We start from the raw sequence: 12,420 nt of genomic DNA on the forward strand, positions 1-12,420 counted from the left end.
ACACACACATATATATACACACATCTATATATATATATATATATATATATATACACACATATATATACACACATCTATATATACATACACATATATACATATATATATACATATATATACATATATACATATACATATATATATACATATATATATATATATATATATATATATATATATATATATATATATATATATATATATATATACACACTGGAATTTTACCCATTTATCCACTGAACTCACCAAGTCAGTTCTGTGTTCAAAGAACTTTACAGCTTATCTATCCATCCATCCTCTTCTGCTTAGTCAGGTCAGGTCGCGGGAGCAGCAGCTTGAGCAGAGAGGTCCAGACTTTCCGCTCCCCGGCCACTTCTTCCGGGAGAATCCCAAGGCGTTCCCAGGCCAGCCGGGAGACATAGTTCCTCCAGCGTGTCCTGGGTCTTCCCCGGGGCCTCCTCCCAGTTGGATGTGCCCGGAACACCTCACCAGGGAGGCGTCCAGGAGGCATCCTGATCAGATGCCGGAGTCACCTCATCTGACTCCTCTCGATGCGGAGGAGCAGGGGCTCTACTCTGAGCCCCTCCCGGATGACTGAGCTTCTCACCCTATCTTTAAGGGAAAGCCCAGACACCCTTGCGGAGGAGACTTATTTCAGCCGCTTGTATTTACGATCTCGTTCTTTCGGTCACTACCCATAGCTCATGACTGTAGGTAAGGGTAGGAACGTAGATCGACTGGTAAATTGAGAGCTTTGCCTTACAGCTCAGCTCCTTTTTCACCACAACAGACAGATGCAGAGCCTCCATCACTGAGGACGCCGCACCGATCTGCCTGTCGATCTCAAACTCCATTCTTCCCTCACTCGTGAACAAGACCCTGAGATACTTGAACTCCTCCACTTGGTGCTAGATCTCTCCCCTAACCCTGAGAAGGCACTCCACCCTTTTCCGGCTGAGGACTATGGTCTCGGATTTGGAGGTGCTGATTGCCATCCCAGCCACTTCACACTCACCTGCGAACCGATTCAGAGAGAGCTGAAGATCACGGCCTGATGAAGCAAACAGGACAACATCATCTGCAAAAAGCAGTGACCCAATCCCGAGTCCACCAAACTGGACTGCCTCAACACCCTGGCTGCACCTAGAAGTTCTGTCCATAAAAGTTATGAACAGAATTGGTGACAAAGGGCAGCCCAGGCAGAGTCCAACTCTCACTGGAAACGGGCTCGACTTACTGCTGGCAATGTGGACCAAGCTCCAACACCGGTTGTACAGGGACTGAACAGCTCTTATCAGGGCATCTGGTACCCCATCCTCCTGGAGCGCCCCCCACAAGATTCCTCGAGGGACACGGTCGAACGCCTTTTCCAAGTCCACAAAACACATGTAGACTGGTTGGGCAAACTCCCATGCACCCTCCAGAATTCTGCTAAGGGTGTAGAGCTGGTCCACTGTTCCGCGACCGGGACGAAAACCACACTGTTCCTCCTGACTCCGATGTTCGACTATCCGATGGACCCTCCTCTCCAGAACCCCCGAATAGACTTTTCCAGGAAGGCTGAGGAGTGTGATCCCTCTGTAGTTGGAACACACCCTCCAGTCCCCCTTTTTAAAGATGGAGGGACCACCACCCTTGTCTGTCCCTGATATCCATGCAATGTTGCAGAGACGTGTCAACCAAGACAGTCCTACAACATCCAGAGCCTTGAGGAACTCCGGGCGTATCTCATCAGACCACCTCTGAGTCCCCAGACTCTGCTTCTTCACTGGAAGGGATGTTAGTGGGATTGAGGAGCTCTTCAAGGTACTCCCCCCACCGACCCACAACGTACCGAGTCGAGATCAGCAGTGCACCATCCCCACCATATACGGTGTTGACACTGCACTGCTTCCCCCTCCTGAGATGCCAGACGGTGGACCAGAATCTCCTCGAAGCCATCCAAAAGTCGTTCTCCATGGCCTCCCCAAACTCCTCCCATGCCCGATTTTTTGCCTCAGCAACCACAAAAGCCGCATTCCACTTGGCCTGTCGTTATCTATTAGCTGCCTTCAGAGTCCCACAGGACAAAAGTATCCGGCACGGAACACGGCCCATTCAGACTCAATGTCCCCCACCTCCCTCGGGACGTGGTCGAAGTTCTGCCGGAGGTAGGAGTTGAAGCTACTTCTGACAGTGGACTCTGCCAGATGTTCCCAGCAGACCCTCACAACACGTTTGGGCCTACCAGGCCTAACTGGCATCCTCTCCCACCATCGAAACCAACTCACTACCATGTGGTGATCAGTTGACAGCTCCGCCCCTCTCTTTACAAGAGATGTGGCTGCAAGTCAGACAACATGACCACAAAGTGGATCATCGAACTGAGGCCTAGGGTGTCCTGGTGCCAAGTGCACACATGAACACCCCTATGCTTGAACATGGTGTTCGTTATGGACAATCCATGACAAGCACAGAAGTCCAATAACAAAATAACAATAACAAAGGCGGAGGGAGGCTACCCCCTCATCCACCGGGGTAAACCCCAATGTACAGGCTCCAAGTTGGGGGCAATAAGTATGCCCACACCCACACAGCGCCTCTCACCGGTGGCAACTCCAGAGTGGTAGAGAGTCCAGCCCCTCTCAAGGAGGTTGGTTCCAGAGTCCAAGCTGTGTGTTGAGGTGAGCCCAACTATATCTAGCCGGAACCTCTCGACCTCGTGCACTAGCTCAGGCTCCTTCCCCTTCAGAGAGGTGACATTCCACGTCCCAAGAGCCAGCTTCTGTAGCCGAGGATCGGACCACCAAGGTCCCCACCTTCGGCCACCACCCAACTCACACTGCACCCGACCTCCTTGGCCCCTCCCATAGGTGGTGAGCCCATGCGAAGGGGGACCCATGTTGCCTCTTCGGGCTGTGCCCTGTCGAGCCCCATGGGTGCAGGCCTGGCCACCAGGCGCTCGCCATCAAGCCCCACCTTCAGGCCTGGCTCCAGAGGGGGGCCCCCGGTAACCCGCGTCCAGGCAAGGGAAAACGCCGTTCAAATTTTTTATTCGTCATAGAAGGTCTATTGAACCACTCTTTGTCTCATCACTCACCTAGGACCAGTTTGCCTTGGGTGGCCCTATCAGGGACATAAAGCCCCGGACAACAGAGCTTCTAGGATCATTGGGACACGCTAACCCCTCCACCACAATAAGGTGGCGGTTTACAACTTATCATTCTTGATCAATTTAAAGTTACCAATGAACTAACTATGCCTGTATGTTTTTGGGATGTGAGAATAGGAGTAGCCAGAGTTAATCGCCTGCTGATTAAAAATCAGAAACTTAAAATTTCAAGTAAGTGAATTAAAAGCAAAAATGAAAATCAAAGACAGATCCTGTATATAAATAGTTTTGTTTAAAGTACTCTTTCTAAATCAATAATAAAAAAAAGTTGAAACTGTACTTAGATTCTACTAGACGTCAGCAAAACTTAGCAATTGGTATTAACAAAAACCTGCAGTTATTGTAGCCCTGAGTTGACCAAGAATGAAAATTAAAATTTATAATTATATAAAGCAGCTTGCTGTCACATTTGAACCCCTGGAAGACAATGCAAACTTAAGTGGTACAGAGAAAAAAAATTAAAACCTGTACAATAAAAAATATACAGATTTCAGACAGACAGACAGATTTTTGCTAAAATAAAAGCAAATCTCAATTCTTACATAAAACAGAACACAACAGTTCAAACTGAATTGTGCTTCAAGCTGAGCTCTGACCTGTACACTGTTTAACATTTAGTTGCTATGTACAATAGGTTGCTATGCACCACCTTTATTTGGATAAATCAGTATGGCCAACCCTTGAAAACAAACAGTTGATAACCCACAACATAATTCCTTTTGGGGGTTCTGGTTCAAAGGGTTGGGGGGGTGTGGAACTTAGACTTTATATTACAAACAGCATTCATGACAGAATCTCTTCGACCACAAGAACAAAGCACACTGAAAAAAAAAGAAACAATAGATGAAAATGTTATGCTATTTGTATGTGACAGCTAGCCAGGGAATCTGTGGTGCTGAGAAAGAGAATTTCCATAATATTACACAGCAAAACAAACATTTTAAACTTCCCACTCCAGCAGCAAACAACTGAAAAGAATGAAGGGACATTTTGTTTTGTGCTGAACATGTCAATGGTAGGAGAAGAGCAAAGTAAACAATTTCTTCTGAGACTCAATGTAGTCATTTTCACTAGCCCTAATATTTTATTGGCCTTTCTAGATTCTGATGAAGTGAGTCACAAGTTTGCCCAACTAAAGAAATGTGATGTTTTACCAAAAATGTCCATCTTGTGTGGTAACTGTTCCAATCATGTTCTGGCAATTTGTGACATATGCTGATTTTCTGAAGTCAGTAATAACAAAAATATATTTATTTATATAGCACCTTCCCCAACCCAGCCACAGGAGATGCACAAACCAGTGTGTTTCTTTGTGCTGGTCCCAAGCCTGGATAAATGGGAAGGATTACGTCAAGAAGGGCATCTGGTGTAAAATGTTGCCAAATCACTATGCGGACAACAATACAAATTTCCATACCGGATCGGTCGAGCCCTGGGTTAACAACGACCGCCACCAGTACTGTAAGCCAACAGGGTGCTGGCGAAAATTGGACTACTGTTGCTGAAGAAGAAGAAGGAGAAGAAGAGGGAGGAAACGTGTCTGGAGGCAGGAGTAGAGGAGGAAAGTAAAGAGAGTGGAATTGAGTGTAGGAACTTTGAATGTTGACAGTATGACTGGTAAGGGGAGAGAGTTAGCAGATATGATGGAGAGAAGGAAGGATGATATATTGTGCGTGCAAGAGACTAAATGGAAGGGGAGTAAGGCCAGGTGGATTGGAGGTGGATTCAAATTGTTCTATCATGGTGTGGATGGGAGGAGAAATGGGGTAGGAGTTATTCTGAAGGAACAGTATGTCAAGAGTGTTTTGGAGGTGAAAAGAGTGTCAGGCAGAGTAATGATTATGAAGCTGGAAATCGGAGGTGTGATGATGAATGTTGTTAGTGCATATGCACAGCAGGTTGGGTGTGCGATGTAATGAGAAAGAAGACTTTTGGAGTGAGTTGGATGAAGTGATGAATAGAGTACCCAAAGGACAGAAAGTGGTGATTGGAGCAGATTTCAATGGCATGTTGGTGAAGGGAACAGTGGAGACCGAGGAGGTGATGGGTAGGTATGGTGTCAAGGAGAGGAATGAAGAAGGTCAGAGGATAGTGGATTTTGCCAAAAGGATGGACATGGCTGTGGTGAATACGTATTTTAAGAAGAGGGAGGAACATAGGGTTACATACAAGAGTGGAGGAAGATGCACACAGGTAGATTACATCCTATGCAGAAGAGTTGATCTGAAGGAGATTGAAGACTGCAAAGTGGTGGCAGGGGAAAGTGTAGTTAAGCAGCATAGGATGGTGGTCTGTAGGATGACGTTGGAGATCAAGAAGAGGAAGAAAGTGAGGGCAGAGCCAAGGAACAAATGGTGGAAGTTGAAAAAGGAAGACTGCAAGGTTGAGTTTAGGGAGGCGGTGAGACAGGCACTGGGTGGCAGTGAACAGTTACCAGACAGCTGAGAAACTACAGCAGATGTGGTAAGGGTGACAGCAAGAAGGGTGCTTGGTGTGACATCTGGAAAGGAGGAAAAGAAAATCTGGTGGTGGAAAGAGGAAATACAGGAGAGTATACAGAGGAAGAGCATGGCAAAGAAGAAGTGGGATAGTCAGAGAGATGCAGAAAGTAGACAAGAGTACAAGGAGATAAGGTGCAAGGTGAAGAGAGAGATGGCGAAGGCTAAAGAAAAGGCGTATGATGAGTTGTATGAGCGGTTGGACACTAAGGAAGGAGAAAAGGACCTGTACCAACTGGAGAGACAGAGGGACCAAGCTGGGAAATATGTGCAGCAGGTTAGGGTGATAAAGGATAAAGATGGAAACGTACTTACAAGCGAGGAGAGTGTGTTGAGCAGATGGAAAGAGTACTTTGACAGGCTGATAATTGAAGAGAACGAGAGAGAGAAGAGGTTGGATGATGTGGAGATAGTGAATCAGGAAGTGCAAAGGATTAGCAAGAAGGACGTAAGGGCAGCTATGAAGAGGATGAAAAATGGAAAGGCCATTGGTCCAGATGACATACCTATGGAAGCATGGAGGTGCTTAAGAAAGATGGCAGTGGAGTTTTTAACCAGATTGTTTAATGGAATCTTGGAAAGTGAGAGGATGCCTGAGGAGTGCAAAAGAAGTGTACTGGTGCCGATATTTAAGAATAAAGGGGATGTGCAGGACTGCAGTAACTACAGGGGAATAAAATTGATGAGCCAGCATGAAGTTATGGGAAAGAGTAGTGGAAGCCAGGTTAAGTGAGGTGATGATTAGTGAGCAGCAGTATGGTTTCATGCCAAGAAAGAGCACCACAGATGCAATGTTTGCTCTGAGGATGTTGATGGAGAAGTTTAGAGAAGGCCAGAAGGAGTTGCATTGCGTCTTTGTGGACCTGGAGAAAGCATATGACAGGGTGCCTCGAGAGGAGCTGTGGTATTGTATGAGGAAGTCGGGAGTGGCAGAGAAGTATGCAAAAGTTGTACAGAATATGTATGAGGGAAGTGTGACAGTGGTGAGGTCCGCGGTAGGAGTGACGAATGCATTCAACATGGAGGTGGGATTACATCAGGGATCAGCTCTGAGCCCTTTCTTATTTGCAATGGTGATGGACAGGTTGACAGACGAGATTAGACAGGAGTCCCCGTGGACTATGATGTTTGCTGATGACATTGTGATCTGTAGCGATAGTAGTGAGCAGGTTGAGGAGACCCTGGAGAGGTGGAGATATGCTCTAGAGAGGAGAGGAATGAAGGTCAGTAGGAACAAGACAGAATACATGTGTGTAAATGAGAGGGAGGTCAGTGGAATGGTGAGGATGCAGGGAGTAGAGTTGGCGAAGGTGGATGAGTTTAAATACTTGGGATCAACAGTACAGAGTAATGGGGATTGTGGAAGAGAGGTGAAAAAGAGAGTGCAGGCAGGGTGGAATGGGTGGAGAAGAGTGTCAGGAGTAAATTGTGACAGACGGGTATCAGCAAGAGTTAAAACGAAGGTCTACAGGACGGTAGTGAGGCCATCTATGTTATATGGGTTGGAGATGGTGGCACTGACCAGAAAGCAGGAGACAGAGCTGGAGGTGGCAGAGTTAAAGATGCTAAGATTTGCATTGGGTGTGACGAGGATGGACATGATTAGAAATGAGTACATTAGAGGGTCAGCTCAAGTTGGACGGTTGGGAGACAAAGTCAGAGAGGCGAGATTGCGTTGGTTTGGACATGTGCAGAGGAGAGATGCTGGGTATATTGGGAGAAGGATGCTAAGGATAGAGCTGCCAGGGAAGAGGAAAAGAGGAAGGCCTAAGCGAAGGTTTATGGATGTGGTGAGATGGGACATACAGGTGATGGGTGTAACAGAGCAAGATGCAGAGGACAGAAAGATATGGAAGAAGATGATCCGCTGTGGTGACCCGTAATGGGAGCAATTGAAAGAAGAAGAAGAAGAAGAAGAAGAAGAAGCACCTACCCCATGCAAAAAGCACTACACTGAAATTCAAAATAAAATGACAGGGCATATTAATATTGGAAACAATATTTGCATAAAACACTAAATAAAAATATTGAAAACACAAAGCTTTCAATTAGAATAAGAAATAACAAACTAAAATAAAAATATAAAATATACGAAATACTACAAGAAAACCCTGAACAAATAACACAATTTGTGATACAAATGCAAATCATCTTGAGCATCTGGAAAAAGAGGGAAAACTGAAAAGAGAGTCCATTAATGCCTTCCTGAATAGTGGAGTTTTTAGTTGATTTAAAAAGAATGAACTAAGCCAGCTGATGTCATTAAGTTATGAAGGTTGTTTCAAAGTCTGGGTGCCATAGAGCTGAAGGCTCTGTCACCCATAGAGCACAACGAGACTGCCAGAAACTGTGGAACCTAGTGGGCAAATAGGAACACAGTGATGGAGGAACTTACTGAGGTAGCCCAGTGGAAAGCCATTTAAAGCTTTATAGGTTAGTAACAGAACTTCATATTCAATCCTATATAACACATGCAGGAAGCCAGTAAAGGTGGAACAGAATGGATGTTACGTGCTAGCTGTTGCAGGTACTGTATATGCAAGGACTCTTGCAGCAGAATTTTGAACTAACTGGAGCTGTGACAGAAGATCAGAAGAGGCAGTTGCCATTAGGGTGTTACAGTAGTCGATGTAGGAAGTAATACAAGCATGGACAAGTTTCACAGTTTTAGAAAAGAAGAGGAATGAGCAAGCAAGAGATATGTTCTTAATGTGATTTGGGTAGAATAAGAAAGGGAAGAATAAAAAATGACACCAATATCCCTTGCCAAAGACATTACATCTGTTAATATCATCACCGATTGAATAATTGAAAAAGGACCTTATTTTCTTAAGCTGAGCTTTAGTGCCAATTAGCATGACATTACCTTTGTTATAGTTTAATTTTAAAGAGTTATGTTATATCCATGTTTTAATTTTACTGAGGTAAAGTTGTGAACTGAGAAAACTCTGAAGAGCTTCCACTTTAAATTCTGAAACAGGTGAATATTTTTTACATAAAAATGATAACCCCGTACAAACCTAAGAATAACATGGCCAAGGGGGAAGCATGTAAATACAGAACAAAGGAGGTCCAAGGACAGAGCCTTGAGGAACTCCTTGAGCGACAGGTGCCGAGCTGGACCTGCTGTTGACAAGATTAACAAAATTGTCCTTATCAGTCAGATAGGACTTGAAGCACTGTAAGGCAGTGCCAAAGATACCAAGAATGTTCTCCATTCTGGACAGAAGAATAACATGCTTGACAGTATCATATCCTGCACTAAGGTCTAACATGATTAATATATTGGTTTGCCCAGAGTCTGCTGCCATCAACAAATCATTACTCAAAAGCAGAACAGTTTCACAGCTGTGTAGTGCTCTGAAACCAGACAGTAAGACTGAAGGAGAAGAAAAATGCAGGGCTAATTATATCACTGAGTGACATGCCTGAAAGCTTAAGCAAAAAATAAATGACTAGTGAACCAGAATTAGTGGACCAATTTGTATGAAACACAGTATAGGAGATTAGCAAGACTGGATATGCAAATAATTAGCTTTGCATATTTGCCAAACTTTCTGCCACTGCTAAAGAGCCATGCACCCGGGATTGTTAAAAATAAAAATAAAAAAAAAGCTAAATTCTGAGTGTCTCAAGACATTTTCAGTACAACAAATCTGCTTATCACCAGCATGAGGAACAAGAAAACTATTTTCATTTATTACAGGGTTTCCAAACAGCAGTTATTATTAATGCATTTTACTTGTATTGCACCTTTCCTTGTATGTGAATCTTGAGAAAGTGTTTCAATGTGTCTGTGAAGGTGTTGCACTCATAGATTAGCATGGACAAGTTCTTGCCTTATAAGCCTTTGTTTAGAGAATTATTGCTGTGCTTATCAATTTTAAGCATACTGTTTAGATGACTCAGCTTTCTGTGTTAAGTGGCCATGTGTGCGATTTCAGGTTTGGGGCAAATGCAATGGGCTGATGCACCATCCTGGAATGGTTCTTGTACCTGATGTTCCTGGGTTAAGCTCCATCTCCCGCACAAGCCAGAACTAAAGTTGGTTACTTGGAGTACAATTTTTGCAAAATTTTGTATATTAGTTTATGGAATTTTTTGCAAGTTAGGCTCATTTCATTTATTTATAGGTTTCTGGGGAGTATCCAGTATAATCGATAGTTCTTTAAGGTTTTTAAAGTTCAAACATGCAGTCTCCCCAGATGTCGGCTGAGTTTTCTACGGCAGCGTTTCTCAACCTTTAAGTATCTGCGACTCGAGTTTTCATAAGAGTTTTAATCGCGCGCCTCTAACATTTTTTGAAATGTAGATGCCTATTTTATTATACCTACTTAACTTTTATCAACATTTATCTAACTCTATATTTATTGTTCTAGTATCAGAATGTAGTTTACGTTCATTTGTTTTGGTTTCAACAGATGGTTTTTTCATTTCTTGTTTTCTTTTTTTCACATCGTCGCGCCCCCCGCCCCACAGGTTGAGAACCACTGTTCTACGGGTTGCTTAAAGATGCACATATTAGGTTAACAAGCAGTAGCTGGGTGTGATTTACTGTGCGCGTGCCCTGCTACTGGCAAACATGTTTAAGCTTTGTTACTGTCGACTTCTACTCCTCCTTACTAAGAGACTCCTAATGGAAAAATCGGGTTAACAAAATTGATTGATGTCCTCATATTATGCTAAATCCCTGGGAAGAAAGGCAGTGAGGGCAACCTCCAAATAACTGCTAAAATAGCGTGAAACGTCACCTTTTCAAAAATGTGGGCATTTTTGTGGACATAACACTAACCTCTAATACAACTCCACTCATACCGTCATGAATAGTAAATACATATTATGTGTCCAGGAATAACACACAGGTATCAGTAACCTGATTTTAACAATGGGTAATCCAAAAGTAATGTAGTGTGAGATGAACCACCCTTTACCTGTCACACCCGCGGAAACATTGCGCAGATAGCTCCAGAAATATCTGGCATTTACTCAGTCTGGAGCGCCGCGGCTGAGTCAGAGGTCAGTTTCAGCAGTTCGGGCAATATCATCCCTACTTCGCTCACCACGCCCCGTAGTTCTATGCAACTGAAAGATAACGTGGTTTTTCAACCTCTCCGCCCGGCTGGTGCTAAATTTAATCATGAACACCTCGCATCTTAAACACATAATTAAAATCTTTTAACTTGTATTTGTTCTCGTCATCAGTGACTAGAATGGAACACGAATCAGGCTGTAAACTATTCATGTACAGTGCACGTACAGAAACTTTACATTTTTAGAATGTGTTGATATTTTTTTTGGAAAAGACCAAATTTAGTTTCTAGAAAAACGCACCTGTTCAAACACCTGTTTTAATATGGCCGCGCAGTAATGAAACAAACGAGTCACGCTCTCTTAAGGTGCGCCCAATTGTTAAAAGAAAGTAAAGACCAACTAGGTCGACGATGAGGTGAAAGGAAGATTATGGGACGTAAACAAACGACACCTCTAACTTAAAATATCATCGCTTGTTCCATCTATTCTTTTAAATATTTTACTGTATAATACAAAACATTTTCGTAAAATAAACTAACCTACTTAAACAGCTGCTATTTTTTTCTCTCATGTGGTGATTCGCTAGCTGCACCAATTTAAGTTAACAGGTTTGTCAAAAAATAAATAAAAAGTTAATATCATAAATACCGTTTTATATCCTATCTAAAGGTAAAATACAAAATGTATTTAATATCGCTATAGCACATTTAGAAATTAACGCGACACTGGGAGGAATCGCCAATCCGAGACCAAAAAAAAATCCAAACTTCTCTCAGTCGGGAACATTAAATCGTACCTTTTTAAAGTAGCCATTTTCTTTCATGCCACTCTCCTGGCATCCATGATGCGCAACAGTGTCCGTCATACCCGTCTGAGATCCGTAAAAAATATATGCGTATTATGAATGTACTACAATTACAGAGTCAATAATCAAAGACTTCGTTTTCTGTATAAGGCACAACCCCAGAATCGCAAAGAAGCCTTTCACTCTGCACCGCCCCACTTTCATGACGTCATAAGTTCCGCCCATAGAGGACAACACCTGCCTCTGCTCAGTCCCTGCCGTTTAGTCTTGCTGAAAATACACAACGCAACTTGTTAAGCAAGCACAGTATTATGGAACCAGCTACTTTTTAGGTGGAGAGCTTTAATATATACTGCACGTTTTTTATACTTTCAATATACACATGATTTTCAAATCTTCAGTACAATGAACCAAAGAATGAGATTTCTGATGTGCGTGATAGCAATTGCTTTATGTTTATATCAAATGTATGTGAACGTACATATATAAAGCAGGGGCATAGCCAGGAATACATTTTAGGGTGGGCCTGTGTAAAAAAATATGTGTTCTAGTTTTTAGTAGGATATATGGGAATTTGTCCAAAAAATACATCTATTCATACTGTGGTATGAAAATACTCAAGTAACTGTCTAATGTAATGACTTCTACCAATCAGGTTACACATTAATAGTAACACTGTCCAATTTGTATAATTTATTGAAAATTAAGTAAATGGGAAAAAGTAAAAGTAATGGGATGTGACATACACTTTGAAACTGAAAAAAAGATAAAACAACAAATATCCAATCAATTATAAAATTTAACAGGCAATTTCATATACAATGAACAGATTGGATGGGCCTATGGCCAATCAGGGTGGGCCTGTGCCCAGGCAAAACACACACATTTCTTTTTTTATATAATTGTAAATAAATTTAGGCAACAAGGGGTTAAAT

The 12,420-nt window shown here is 42.9% G+C and overlaps 1 protein-coding gene across 1 annotated transcript in view; it reads right to left on the reverse strand.

Moving 5' to 3' along the window:
* Positions 1–11,681, reverse strand: part of rhpn2 (rhophilin, Rho GTPase binding protein 2) — a 90,810-nt gene extending 79,129 nt beyond the window's left edge. Inside the window, exon 1 of the mRNA XM_039763610.1 lies at positions 11,477–11,681. Coding sequence (XP_039619544.1) covers positions 11,477–11,545 — 69 coding nt within the window. The 5' untranslated portion in view covers positions 11,546–11,681. The remainder of the gene's footprint in view (positions 1–11,476) is intronic.
* Positions 11,682–12,420: the final 739 nt, after the last annotated feature.

Source organism: Polypterus senegalus, chromosome 9 (assembly GCF_016835505.1).
Source record: "Polypterus senegalus isolate Bchr_013 chromosome 9, ASM1683550v1, whole genome shotgun sequence".
Classification (NCBI taxonomy): Eukaryota; Metazoa; Chordata; class Cladistia; order Polypteriformes; family Polypteridae; genus Polypterus; species Polypterus senegalus.